The sequence below is a fragment of the Manduca sexta genome, chromosome 19, assembly GCF_014839805.1.
Source record: "Manduca sexta isolate Smith_Timp_Sample1 chromosome 19, JHU_Msex_v1.0, whole genome shotgun sequence".
Lineage (NCBI taxonomy): Eukaryota > Metazoa > Arthropoda > Insecta > Lepidoptera > Sphingidae > Manduca > Manduca sexta.
The window spans coordinates 12,759,552-12,774,463 of NC_051133.1; the positions used below are offsets into that span (position 1 = coordinate 12,759,552).

At 52.6% G+C, this 14,912-nt stretch overlaps 1 protein-coding gene across 1 annotated transcript; it reads right to left on the reverse strand.

The window, feature by feature from the left end:
- Window positions 1–1,677: 1,677 nt before the first annotated feature.
- On the reverse strand, window positions 1,678–8,356 carry LOC119189850 (proteoglycan 4-like). The gene is made up of 4 exons (XM_037440530.1): window positions 8,170–8,356; window positions 6,995–8,084; window positions 6,644–6,771; window positions 1,678–1,790 (listed from the first exon to the last, which is right to left on the reverse strand). The coding sequence occupies exons 1-4, from the start codon at window positions 8,354–8,356 to the stop codon at window positions 1,678–1,680; spliced, it is 1,518 nt and encodes a 505-aa protein (XP_037296427.1).
- Window positions 8,357–14,912: the final 6,556 nt, after the last annotated feature.

The following is a 14,912-nucleotide window of genomic DNA, read 5'->3' on the forward strand; positions in this document are numbered from 1 at the left end:
GGAAACACCGCATTGGCCGCGACTCTAGGACGGTCACCTTAGCCGCGGTCCAGCCTATTAAGATGCGGCCCGCCCCTTGACCTTTAAGCCGCCTTTATGGGCATTTTCACCCAGGCGGTCCCTACACCTGACCGATCGGGGCGAATCTGCCCTACTTTAATTAGCCCGAGGAGCACTCACCGGCCTTTGAGAGGGCCGCTGCGACTGACCGGAGTGGTGTAGTCCAGCCCGTCAGCCGCAGTTCTACAGTCTTTGTGGGTCGGGATACTTTCACATCCTCCGACCCGAGGCACTCCCTCAGCCTTGCGGCAAGGGAGTCGGCCCCCTCTTCGGAGTTGGCCCCGGGCACCTCGTACATTGGGGCGCCCGTGGCCGCAAACTTTGGCCTCAACCTGCTGATATCAAGGCCGGTGAGGTCAACTCTCGCCTGGGCGTCCGTCAGTACTTGTTTGTACGACAGCCCCTGGCCACCGCCGACGGCGTTAGAAATGATAACCGCCGCGGAGCGTGGCGGCCGCATTTGGGCTCCGCCCTGCGCGTCGGCTGCGGCGGCTGTGCATTGGCCGCTTGCGCTGTAGCGGGCGTCCCTTTCTTTGACTTCTTGGCCACCACTACCCACGGCGTATCCATTGAAGCAGGGGACGGCGGCACCGGACGGTGCTCCGGCGCTGGTTGCGCTGCCTGTCCTTTCTTTACTCCCTTTCTTTTGGCGCTGGTGCACCGTTCTTCGCGGTTTTTCTGGCTGTTGGTGCCGTCGGGCGTCACAGCCGCCGTCGCCGAGGAGGGACCCGCTATGACTTGCGGCGGGGCGCTGGAGGGCCCAGCAACAGGAACGGGGATAGTGGGAGCCGCGGGAGCAGGTGCAGGCTTGGCCGACTTTTCCCAATACCTTTGCCCTTTGGCTGCTTACTTTGCGCTCCCCAACGATACCATCCGCTACCGGGAGTTGCGTATCCCCGGTAGTCCTTCGTTCGTGTGCCAATGGGGGGCGCTGTGCCGGGCCCATCTGGATAGACTCCATCCTGGCCTGCACCCTTGCCTCAATCATTGCCAGCACTTCTTCCGTAGAAGGCTTACTGGCAGACGCCTCTAGTTCTTCTAGGCGCCTCCGTAGGAGCTGTTTTCCTCCTGCAACTTTTTCACGGATTCCGCAAGTTGTTCCGCGCTCTTCCACTCGCGTGCCTCCTTTTCTAAGCGTGCCATCAACTCGGATTCCGGCTGCTCGACGTATTGTTTTATTGTGTCCGTCACATGATTGAGTGCTTTCTGCGAGGTCCCTTTAGGTTCCCCGACTTACGGACTATGTGACGGACCATATGACCGCAGTGTAGCAGGTCTTCCTTCGAGATGACTCGGGGTTCCTCGATGTCCATGCGTTTCGAGGTCACCGGCCGTTTTTCTTGTCGAAGTTGATCCTCGAGTTCTTTCTCCATTCTTGACGGGATTGCTCCCGCCTTCGAGCGTCGAGCTCTTTTGGGCCTTTTAAGGCCCGCATAATGCCCGGTAGATGGCGGACGCCCTCGTCCTCTGCCATCAGTCGTGACCGCTTTCGAGCCGGTTCGTCAGTCTCGCTCGTCAAGCATATTTCGCTCTCCTTGGAGCGAGAGTGCCGTCTCCAGAATTTCTTGCTACGGACCGACGACATACTCACTTGATTCGGAGTCGATTCCGAAGCTGTCAGAAAGGCCTTGTGAACTCGGCCGCTACCTCCATGGGCCTTTCAGCCGCACTCTCCCGCACCTCGTCTACGTCATTGGCTTGCACCTGCCGACCTCCGCCTCCAGCCGGAACTGGAGTAGGCAATCTCGTCAATGTGATTTTGGGTTGTTTAAGATTTAAAAATTCCATTACTGTTCCCACGAGTATGGGGAAAGGGTGGTCCGCCCAGGCAGTGCCCCTGTACCTGGGTAAGCCTAGCGTAACCCGCACAGAGTGTCGGCCGGTACTCTGGCGGGGGTCGCACTCGAGACCGAACTACCCATCGGCCATGCATCCTCGCGGTGCGCCGCCGCTTGGGATTCGGGGTGATTTTTATAGAGGTTTTCTTCCTCGCGGTCCGGGCGGTTAAGCCAAGACCCTCGGTCCAGCAGGAGCGCGAGACATATCCACAGACCTCCATACCGGATTACGATCTACGACGGCGACAATGGGAGGGAGAGTCCCCCACTGCCTGCTCGGGGCGGGTGAGCGCACACCGAGCCCGTCGACACCCCCGGGGCAGAACCGGGAGCCGCCCAAGATGGGCCAATCTCGACACTACGACACGACGGCCGCCACAAGAGGCGACGACCGCCAACCACCTCGTTGTCAGGATATTCGCCGGCGCGCAGATCAGCCTGATCGGTCTGATCGACGCGCCGTTGCCCAGGGTGCACCACGTGGAGGTTTCCTGACCTAGCACCCCACCTAGCACCCCAACCTTTTTTTTTTTTTTTTTGGTTTCGCGGAGAAAGTACCTTATTACTACCGCCCAGCCTTCGTGGGGGGCGACTGAGCGGTTATGTTGGGGTCACCGTGCCTTACGACCCGACGTTGCGCCGCCCGGAATTGATGTAGACCTTCGGGCGACCGCCGGGCCGAGTCCCTAACCTATGTACAACGCACGGCATACCAACTAAAACTCCGCGGTGGCCCTCTTCGGCGCATTAGGGACGGCTGCGGGCTTCCTCTGACGTTGAAATGTCTAGTCTGCGACCGCAACCGCCCCTGCGCGGTGCCGCCTTGCGGCCCGTCTCCTATGGGGGCTCAAAAGCCCCGCGCACCGAAGGACGCCCTCGGCGTCTACGGCAGCGTGAGGCCAACAACACGCTGCCGTCCATCCCGGGGGTCAGCCGAGAGCGTGCGATGAACGCACTGCGCGCACTGAAGAGTGCGCGCGCACTAGGACGGGCAGCCCCTGCTGCCCGCCGACGACCCCTTCGTGGCCCCTATTAGTCGCCTTTACGACAGGCAGGGGATACCGTGGTGGAATTCTCCAAACGCCCCCATTCCACAGGGCGGGAGACGCCGGTCAGTCGTCCACCCGGCGCCTCCTACGTCTCCTCTGACGGCGGGAGGGATCCTCCCTCTCGATCCCTCTCGGCACTCTCCTTCTGCGAGAGGACCACCTCGCAGAAGTGAGCCTACCGCACGCCAGGCCTCCGGGCTGCCGACCATGGAAGCGACCACGGCCGGCAGCGAGAGGTCTCCTCCGACGACTGACACGAGAGCGCTGCGCTCATCGTCCCAGGCTGGGCAAGACTCCAACGTATGTTGGGCCGTATCCCGCGGGCAGTTGTCACAATGGTGACACACGGCGCTAACCTCCGTGCCTACTATCTGACACAGGTACTCCCCGAAGCACCCATGCCCGGTGAGCACCTGCGTCAGGCGAAATGTCGCCGCGCCGTGGCGCCTGTCCAGCCACTGTGCAAAGACAGGACGCACTGCCGCTACGGCCCGAAGCCCCGCTGACGGGGCCTCCAGCCTGAGACGCCACTCCTCCACGGCGGCTCGCCGTAAGGGAGAGCCGCGGCCTCCACCTCCTTCAGGGCCGGACGCTGCCCGTTCCTGAACGCCTCCTCCCTCCAATGAAAAGTATCGGAGAGGGCTTTGGCGTCCAGATCCCAGGGCAGGAATCCGGCCAAAAGACAAGCCGCCTCGTACGAGACCGTGCGGTACGCCCGTATGGCCCGCTGCGCTACGACCCGCTGCGGGCCCTCAGGAGGCGACAGAACGCCCCAGGGCGTCAGCCCAGACTGGGCTGCCGTACAACGCCATGGACCGCACGACCCGTGGTACAACCTTCGGCAAGGGATACCAGGACCTTCCAGGTTGGGCAGCAGGCTAGAAAGAGCGCCCGCTGCCCTGGACAACTTTGTCCGCAACTTTTCAAAATGGGCGCGGAATTCCCACCGGCTGTCCAAAATCAGACCTAAATACTTCATAGTTTTGCCGATGGGAATCCGCACCCCTCAACCTCGATGTGGGCACCGGCCGGTGGCCTCGCCGAGGCCCGTGAAAACAAATGGCCTCGGTCTTCTCGAGGGCCACCTTCAAACCTAAACGCCTGATTCGGCTCACTACGTGGCCGGTACCCACCGCCGCCAGGATCGCGGCGTCCTGGAAGGTCTTAGACGTCGCCGTGACCAACGTGTCATCCGCGTAACACGTCACGTCGACGCCCCAGAGATTGGCACCACGGAGCACCCAGTCGTACCCGATGTTCCACAAGAGAGGGCCTAGAACCGACCCCTGTGGGACACCGCACGACATTGCTCTTCGGTGCCACCCGTCGGCGCCCGGATACACCACGTACCTGTCGGAGAGGTACGCGCGCACCAGACGCCTGAGATAGGGCGGCACCACGTGGTACCGCAGTGCTTCATTGATGCATGGCCAGGGGAGCGAATTAAAAGCGTTAGAAATGTCTAACGAGACGGCGATAATCACCATTCCCTGGCCACTGCTTCCTCCGCCTGCGACTTGACCCGCAGAATCGCGTGGACAGTTGAGCGTCCACTCCTAAAACCAAACTGTTTGTCGGCCAAATTTGGACCGACCCTCTCGAGATGCTCGACGAGGCGCGCGTGTATAATACGCTCAAAAGTTTGGCGACCTCGTCGAGCAGCACGATGGGCCGGTAGGCCGACGGCGACTCTGCGGGTCTCCCCTCTTTCTTAAGCAGGACGAGCTTCCCGGTCTTCCACCGCGCCGGGAAGACGCCCTGCACCATACAGGCGGAGAATAGGCTACGGAGCCGCGGCCCCAGGTACTCGAGGGCTAACACCCAGGCTTTCCGGGGATGCCGTCGAGACCCGGGGCGGTGTTTTTGCCCCGCAGCCGAAACACTGCCGCCCGCATTTCCGCGGGCGAAACCTCTGGGATATCCCTTGCCGAAAACGACGATGACGCCACTTCTGGTGGCGCCATCGGTGGAGGAGTGGTATCCTCGGTGGCCGGGAACAAGGCCGCGACAACGTTGGCCAGAAGTTCTGGCCGGAGACTCTGCGACAGCGGGGCGCCGCCGGACGAAGCTTGTTCATGACGAGCTTGTATGGGCGCCCCCACGGGTCCGCGTCGAGAGTCTCCACAAACTCCTTACGTGCCGCGACCTTGGCCCTGTGCACGGCCACCCGCAGCGCTCTCTTCGCCTCTTTATAGAGGCCGTAGAGCTGCCGCTCCCGGTCTTCATGGTCTCGTGCGCGAATACGGCGGCGGCGATGCCTGGCGTATCGGCGGCGCGCAGCCGCGCAAGACGCGCGCAACTGCGCTAACTCCGCCGACCACCAGTACACCTCCCGCCGCGGAGGACGACGGAGCGCCCGGGGCATGGCGGCGTCGCAAACGTCCGACATTGCCACCCCGAACCACTCCGCCTCCTGCTCGACCCTCACCGGACCCTCCGGCTCGGGGAGCCACGAGACTGCCAGAGCGGCCAGCTCTAGGGCCTCCTTGTCGAGGCGCCTTAATGCCCACCGCGGGCCGTCCTGACCAGGGGCACTCGGTCCACCACTGGGCTGGTTACGTTGACTCGTGGGCGCGGCGACATCGAACCTTATATATCGATGATCCGATAGTGTCTCCGCGTCCACGAGGACCCTCCAGCCACGGACACGACGTGCGACGACGGGGCACCCAAACGACAAATCAACAATTGACCCGCCGTTGTGCCGCACGCACGTGTCCACCGACCCCTGTTCAGAACGGCCAGGCCGACGGAGATCGCCCATTCCTCCAGGACCTCACCGCGAGCGTCGGTCGCCGGCGAACCCCAGACCGCGGATTTCGCGTTGAAGTCACCGGCGACGATCGTCGGGTGAGGTTGGCCCTGCTCAACCAGGGCCCCCAGCCGAACGAGGAAAGATTCGAACTCGGCCAGGGGTCTGTTGGGGAGAAATAAACTCCAACTATCCACAATTCCCCAACAGAGCCGCGACGCATCCCTGGCCCTTCTCGACTTTTGCGAAGGGCGGGGAGCCAGCGGCACCCTGGGTGATGATGGCCACCGACCCGTCGATGTCCCCTACCCAGTTATCTCGGGGCGGGACAAAATACGGTTCGGCGACCATGGCCACTTGCACCGACCACTGCGCCAGGCTTTGAGACAACAGGTCCTGGGCGCGGGCGCAGTGGTTGATGTTCGCCTGGAGGAAACTTATATCCATTATTGATGGGCGATCTCCTCCACGTCCATCTCGGCCACTGCCTGTTGCGGTGGGCTCGCCGCCTGCGGCTGGGACAGAACCTCAGCCGCAGGCGCATTCCTTCTTTGGGGGCGGCGCCGGTTGCGACGGGAGGGCAGCGCATGCCTTCCCCTAAGCGGTGCCCGGCGGGCCTGCCAGCGGCCGCGCAGACTGCGCAGTTCGGCGGGGCCTTACATTCTCGGATCTTGTGGCCCGCCTGGCCGCAGCGGTAGCAAAGGTCGCTGCGGTCCACTGCGCAGTCGCAGCGCTCCCGGACGTGCCCGGACTCCAGGCACCGGAAACACCGCATTGGCCGCGACTCTAGGACGGTCACCTTAGCCGCGGTCCAGCCTATTAAGATGCGGCCCGCCCCTTGACCTTTTGGGCCGCCTTTATGGGCATTTTCACCCAGGCGGTCCCTACACCTGACCGATCGGGGCGAATCTGCCCTACTTTAATTAGCTCCGAGGAGCACTCACCGGCCTTTGAGAGGGCCGCTGCGACTGACTCCGGAGTGGCCGTGTAGTCCAGCTCCGTCAGCCGCAGTTCTACAGTCTTTGTGGGTCGGGATACTTTCACATCCTCCGACCCGAGGCACTCCCTCAGCCTTGCGGCAAGGGAGTCGGCCCTCTCTTCGGAGTTGGCCCCGGGCACCTCGTACATTGGGGCGCCCGTGGCCGCAAACTTTGGCCTCAACCTGCTGATATCAAGGCCGGTGAGGTCAACTCTCGCCCTGGGCGTCCGTAAGGACCTGCTTATAAGATAGGCCCTTTGCTACCGCCGCAGGAGTCAGCGTTATGACGACCGCTGCGGAGCGTGGCGGTCGTAACTTTGGCTCAGCCCGGCGCGCCGGCTGTCGCGGCTGGGTGTTCACCGCTGCAGCGGGCTTCCTCTTCTTCTTGTTTCGGCCCACCACTTCTACCCACGGCGTCTCCATCGATGCGGGGGCCGGCGGCAGAGGGCGGGGCTCCGATGCAGGTTGCGCTTGTGGGGCCGGCTTCTTCCTCTTTTCCTTTGGAGGGGGTTTGGGGTTGAGCGCCGCCTTTTTCCCTGGCGCCGTCGCCTCCTTCTTCCTGTTTTCAGGGCTCCTCTTCGTCCTTGATGCCGCTTCATTCGCTGTGGCCGCGGAGGGACCTGCGACTGTTTGTGGCGGGGCGCTGGAGGGTCCTGCTACTGGAGTGGGGATTGGGGGAACGGGGACTGTTTTCTTTCCCGTCCCTTTTCCTTTCTCCCTCTTGGTCTTGGGCTGGGGAGGGCCTCCTACAATTCCTCCCGACACGGGGAGTTGTGTATCCCCAGTTGACGTCCTTGTTTCGTGGGCCAGAGCGGGCCTCTGGGCTGGTCCCATCAGGGCTGACTCCACTCTGGCCTGGACCCTCGCTTCTACCATAGCCCACATTTCTTCTGCTGACGTTTTGCTCGCAGACGCTTCGAGTTCCTCGAGCCGGCGGCGGAGGGCTGTATTCTCCTCTTGAATGAGCTTCATGCTCGCCTCGAGGCGGGCACTGTGTTCGCGCGACTTTTTCACCTCACACTCCAGACGGGCAACGACCTCTGATTCCGGCTGCGTGATATACCGGGTGATTTTATTAGTCACCCAGTTCAACGCTTTTTGGGACGTCCCCTTAAGGTTGCCCGACTTGCGGACAATGGCGCGCACCACATGCCCGCACTTCTCTAGGTCCTCCTTCGTGACGGGCTGGTCTTCGTCCGTATCTACCCGCGGAGGCACCGGCGACTTGACGAATTTAAGTCGGTCCTCCAGGGCCTCTTCGGCCTTTTTGGCGTGCTTCCTCGCGCTTGAGCCTGTCACGCTCGCGCTGCGCCTGTCTGAGGCCGACGTATTTTCCGACGGAGGGAGGACGTCCTCTCCCTCGGCCGTCGGTGGTCTGCGCCTTGGGCACCGGCTCGTCGGTGTCGCTGGTTAGGTTGAGCGACCAGCTGTCGATCGAGCGGGAATGCCTTCTCCATAGCCTCCTACTCCGGACGGAAGAGACACTCCCACTCGAGTCGCTATCGACTTCTGTGGCCACAGATGATCGGGCCACTCCCTCCATGGGCTTCTCGCCCGGAATCTCCTGCACAACATCTCCGTCGTTGGGTTTGCACCCGCCGACCTCCGCCTCCCCGGCCGGAACCGGAGTAGGCAATCTCGTCAATAATATTTTGGGTGTTTTAAAAATTGAGTCCATATTGAGTCCCACGAGTATGGGGGAAAGGGTGGTCCGCCCAGGCAGTGCCCCCTGTACCTGGGTAAGCCTAGCGTAACCCGCACAGAGTGTCGGCCGGTACTCTGGCGGGGGTCGCACTCGAGACCGAACTGCCCATCGGCCATGCATCCCCTCGCGGTGCGCCGCCGCTTGGGATTCGGGGTGATTTTTATAGAGGTTTTCTTCCTCGCGGTCCGGGCGGTTAAGCCAAGACCCTCGGTCCAGTGGGAGCGCGAGACATATCCACAGACCTCCACACCAGATTACGATCTGCGACGGCGACAATGGGAGAGGGAGTCCCCCCCACTGCCTGCTCGGGGCGGGATGAGCGCACACCGAGCCCGTCGACACCTCCGGACAGAACCGGGGGCCGCCCAAGATGGGCCAATCTCATCAAACTACGACACGACGGCCGCCGCAAGAGGCGACGACCGCCAACCACCTCAGTTGTCAGGATATTAGCCAGCGCGCAGATCAGCCTGATCGGTCTGATCGACGCGCCGTTGCCCAGGGTGCACCACGAGGAGGTTTCTGACCTAGCACCCCCCTAACCTAACCTAACCTAACCCCAACCTAACCTAACCTAACCTAACCTAACCTAACCTGGCCTAACCTAAACCTGGCCTAACCTGCCTAAGCCTGGCCTGCCTGGCCTGGCCTGCCTGCCTAAACCTCCTAAACCTGGGCCTGGGCCTGGGCCTAAACCTGGCCTAAACCTGGGCCTAAACCTGGGCCTGCCTAACCTGCCTGGGCCTAAACCTAAACCTAAACCTAAACCTAAACCTAAACCTAAGCCTAAACCTAAACCTAAACCTAAACCTAAACCTAAACCTAAACCTAAACCTAAACCTAAACCTAAACCTAAACCTAAACCTAAACCTAAACCTAAACCTAAACCTAAACCTAAACCTAAACCTAAACCTAAACCTAAACCTAAACCTAAACCTAAACCTAAACCTAAACCTAAACCTAAACCTAAACCTAAACCTTCCTTCCTTCCTTCCTTCCTTCCTTCCTTCCTTCCTTCCTTCCTTCCTTCCTTCCTTCCTTCCTTCCTTCCTTCCTTCCTTCCTTCCTTCCTTCCTTCCTTCCTTCCTTCCTTCCTTCCTTCCTTCCTTCCTCCAAGAAATGGCGTGCGCGTTGCGACGAACTACACTTGCGCCCCGAGTGTGTATCACTTGTTCGTGTGCGTGAGCATAATATTATCATTAACTGTGAGATGTTACTGCTCCGACGAATTCTAGTATAGTAGTAGTGGAAAAAGGTTGTGTAAAAAAAAAAAAAAAAAAAAAAAAAAAAAAAAAAAAAAAAAAAAAAAAAAATAAAATTACTATTTGAATATTTATTTTGTTTGAAAGTTTTACTTTTTTTTGTGTTTGACCTCAGGTTAGAGTAACTTATAGTAAACTGCTTCTTTCAAGACGACTTTCTCGCAGTTAAATTTAAGTCTATGCAAGGCCGAGGACGGGTGAATGACTCGCCGGATAACGAATTGGAGATTTTAGAGTACTTTGAGCGGGATCCTCGGCGAAGCACAAGAATGGCGGCACGGGAATTTAATATTAGTATTTGTGTGGAAAACATGAAGTAGCTACGGATTACACCCGTATCATTTCCGTCGGACGCACGCAATTCACGACAACGATGCACTGGTAATGAAATATATAATATAAAATATATAATATATAAATCGCCGCGGCAGCCCCGTGACTTGGCCGGCGAGAAGCCCGGACTTAACACCCCTGGATATTTTCTTGTGGTCGGAAATAAAAAGACGAGTCGTGTATTTTCGGGAACACGAAACACCTGACGAGTTACGTAGTGCGATAGTGGACGCCTTTAACCGAGTGAAAAGTGACAGAGACACATTGCGAAAGCTTAAATACAATAACTTAAAACGTGCACGTTTGTGTATCGAACGCGGCAGACTCCATTTCGAGCAGTTGCTTCATTACCAGGAAGTGTAAATAGGTAATTTGTAAATAAACTGTTTAGGTATGTAAGTTGATATTTTGTAAATAGCTCCAATTTTTTAAATACGCCAGAAATACTCATAGTTCTTTCGCGCTGTTTATTTTTTTTTTTTTTTTATTACTATGACAATAAATGAAGTAGGTATTTTATCGAAAAGTAATGCTTAAATAAAGTAGTTATTTCCGACGGTCCTAAGCCCGTGTAAAGTATGAAGGAGAAATTGGAGTATCCATTTACTTATTTATTTGTGACTAGCTTTCGCCCGCAGCTTCGCCCGCGTGGATTTCGGACTTCAAAAATGGAGGAGGTGCCCAATTTTTTAATATATGGTGGTATGCAGGTGGTCCGATTGTCCGGTCAGGGTCTGATGATGGGATCCTGGTAAAATCGAAGGAAGCATATAGTATGACTAGCTTTTGCTCGCGGCTCCGCCCGCGTTGTAAAGTTTTTCAGGCTATAGTACTCCACGAACAAAGGGCTATCCAACACAAAAATATTTTTTCAGTTTGTACCGGTAGTTCCTGAGATCAGCCATTACTGCTCCGCTCCTATTGGGTATAGCGTGATGATATATAGCCTAAAGCACTCCACGAACGAAGGGCTATCCAACGCAAAAAATTTTCAGTTCGAACCGGTAGTTCCTGAAATTATCCCTTACTGCTCCGCTCCTATTGGGTATAGCGTGATGATATATAGCCTATAGCACTCCACGAACAAAGGGCTATCCAACGCAAAAAGAATTTTTCAGTTTGGACCGGTAGTTCCTGAGATTAGCGCGTTCAAACAAACAAACAAACTCTTCAGCTTTATATAATAGTATAGATTCAGTATGCATCCGTGATGTCTTATTATTAGCGTATTTCATGTATAACTTTGGTGTTTCTATACCGATTTCTATGATTCTTTTTATGGAATATTTAATAATGTTAACTTTTTAATTAGGGATGACTGAGAGTGTTATAAACGTAAGAGTAGACAAATATAATGAGAAAGCTTCGAACTGCTAAGCTATCGGGAGTTACACGTGTTATTGTGAGTCAACCATAAAAGATAGACATATGCTGTCGTGGGATATTTTTTATATAATTTTAAGGAGAACATTTCCGTCATACATGATTTCTGTGTAGCTTTAACCATTAAGTTTGCACACGCGACGGAAGCTTAAAAAAAAAAAAAAAAAAAAAAAAAAAACTGGAGTAACTTCTCCCGTTTTCCCAACATTTCCCTTCACTGCTCTGCTCCTATTAATTGTAGCGTGATGAAAAGTATACTATAACCAGCTCAGGAGTATGAAAAATAATTGTACCAAGTTTCGTTAAAATCCGTCGAGTAGTTTTTGTTTCTATAACGGTTATACAGACAGACAGACAGACAAAAATTTTACTTATTGCATTTTTGGCATCAGTATCGATCCCTAATCACCCTCTGATAGTTATCATTATATTGGAAATATATTTCATGTACAGAATTGACCTCTCTACAGATTTATTATAAGTATAGATAGATTTTTAATAAATTTAATAATGCTTGTTCTTCTAAAGTGAAAATGAAAAAAAAAATAAACAATTGCGTTCGTGCCTCGTATCAGAACGTAAGTTGTGATCTGATATTATCCCAAATACAATCAATACCATAACCATCATAAAGCATTTAATTTAAAGGTGGTAGTGTACCAGTTTTTAAATTAAGTGACTCTGAAACCGCGCGCGCGTCTTTCCGCTCTTGGTAGGTATCAGCTGACACGCGTTGGTAGTGTGCGTCGTTTGTGAGAATTGTTGCGGCGCGGCGTTACTATAAAATCATTATCAAACTCGAACGAGTGAAAAATTTTATTTGGATTATTTTTTTATTATCGACAGTAGAATTTATTCACTATTTTTTCTGCATCCTACAAACTGTTCTAAGTAAACACGCTTCGGTTCCAAAACGACTATAAAGTCACCGTGTATTAATGTGAGAGAGAAATAATTATTGATGCAAAAAGCCTCCTAAAACCCAACAAGATTGAGAGTGATGAAAATATTTTGTGTGCGTATTTGGTATTATGAACAAAATATGTGTATACTGGGGCCTTATTCTCTATCCCGCACGGTATTTTGACAGTGTGTAACAAGCACGTAACACAACGTGTTTAGGACTATAGAAATTTGGCTTACAGAATACCATTCCACACACATTTCTCGAAGATAACATGACACGGCCGCGTTACGCGTTTACACTATCATACAGAATAAGGGCCCTGATACGATGTGGGTGTGGTAGTGTGTGTTAAGGTGCTATAGTGTGTTTGTAGGTGCGTTTGAGGCGAACCGTCAACCGATGCTGTGCAGCGATACATAGCGCTGGAATGTTTTATATTTTAAAGAAAATTGTTTTGTAGAATTATAGTTATTGTTCTATATTCGGTTTTGTGTTCTTAGGTAAATAATTTTAGGGCAAGCCAGGCTTTTGGGTTTCTATGAAAGAACCGGCACTGCTGCGCACGAACTACAAAGGAAATGCCGACAAGGCGGACGGTCGCTGCGCCGCGCTGCGCCCGCATCGGCCGAGCGCAATCGTTGATCATAATGCGTCAGCTGATGCGAGTGCTACAACTTACGATATTTTTTACATATTAACATTTTTTTCTAAATAATAGTTTAATTTATCTATCCATACGTGACGCTGTATACAAATTTAAGAAAAAAACGAGTAAAATAGTAATCATTCGATCGCGCTGTTTTAATTTTCGGTGGCGTTTCCCTTTCACTTACTTTGTTTAGACTAAACTGTCGAATTGACAACGTAGCTATCTTTTCAGTTTACGAAACAATGGTGCGCCTCGGCAAACTTTGTTTCGTTATGAGATGATACGTGCTATTTGTCTCAGTATGAGGTTTCAATTCATGTCGTTATGTCGTCACCACTATGTGCCTATAGCGCGCGCGCATCAAAAGCAAAGTCGACGACTGGCGGCTAGATTAATAAGTCAACCACCTTCGCCGCCTAGCTTTCAACCTCGCGATTCGCACGGGTTTGTTTACTTAGGTAAAAATTTTAAAAAGTTGTATAATTGTAAAATGTAGGTAAATATTGTAACTTTGACTTTACGGATAAACAACACCTCAGACCCCCCGTGACCATGAAGTCTGTAAAGTCTTCGAAACGTCGGGAGAAAAATAAAATCCAAAAAACCGCGATAGAATCCGGAAAATTAGTTTAATTTCTATTTATTCACTTGAACAACAAATAATTTTATTTGACTAATATTTTTTATTCACATCCAGGTTTACACTTAGACTCGAGTTATTATATTATGAGCGTCACTCCGTATATAACCACACGCTGTCAATGTTGCATACTAAAATCAAGTGTACGGATTGAAGTACAGTTGAGTCGAACACAATGAGTGTATGGAACTCCAGATCTAGTACGTAGTACATATATATCGCTGTGTGTAATAGTTTGCTCAAGTAAACCAGGAACGGTTCTGGAAAACTAGTAAAAGGCTTGAATGATATACCTACATAATATTATTCTATAGCAAAACATATATGGCTCAATATTATAAGGGTTCTATATTATATTTGACTAACTTTTGCTCACGGCTTCACCCGCGTCAAGGAGTTAAAGTAGAGAGTAAAACATTCCCAGAGTCTTAAACTATCTCCATACCAAATTTCATAGCAATCCGTTTAGTAGTTTTCTTCGCAATGTGCATAGAGTTAATAACATTCAAGCGGAAATTAAATAAGGTATTTATTTTTGTATGAGCATAAAATCTAATAAATTAACAAAAGTCTTACAACAAACATTGTTGTTTATGATGTCAACTATCTAGTCCGGCGAGGTTGCTGGTGTTTTACAAATAACCCTGTATAAACCTTACACATTACATACACATTACAGTGGCGACGAGGAATAATAATATTTAGTGGACAATTATATCTTGTGCGCGGACAGTGTCAGCTGTGCTATTTAAACGAAGAAAATTTACTCAAAAATGACTTGGGAGTGTTTGGTGAACTAGCGCCGGTGTCGTTCACTACAGCTTTCTAAAATCGGGCCAAACGATTACGGCAGATATATGTATATTGTCAGCAACTGCAAACCATAATGAATTTATTGACCACTTTCAGAGTTTATTGATTCTCGCCTCCATTTTTTTTTAGTAAAGGGATCAATGAACTTCTCATGAGATGGCAAAAGTGCATAGATTACACTGGTGCATACTTTGACTAATTAATTATATTTAAAAAAAACTTTGTATTCTTCCCATATTAAACTAAGTATATGTAAGGACGAAAAAAAGAAGCCAATTTTTCTTATGTGAGAACCTAATAGTCGGTCATTTTGTTTTGTGTCATTGATGGCGGCCACTCCATATAGACTTATAATTTACTAAAGATTTGGGCATTTCGTTTGTATATTTTTTAGGATTCCGTACCTCAAAAGGAAAACACGGAACCCTTATAGGGTCGCTTTCTTGTTCGTTCGTCCGTCCGTCTGTCAAGACCCTTTTTCTCAGAGACACGTGGAGGTATTAAGCTGAAATTTATATCAAATACTCAGGTCTACTGTCCCT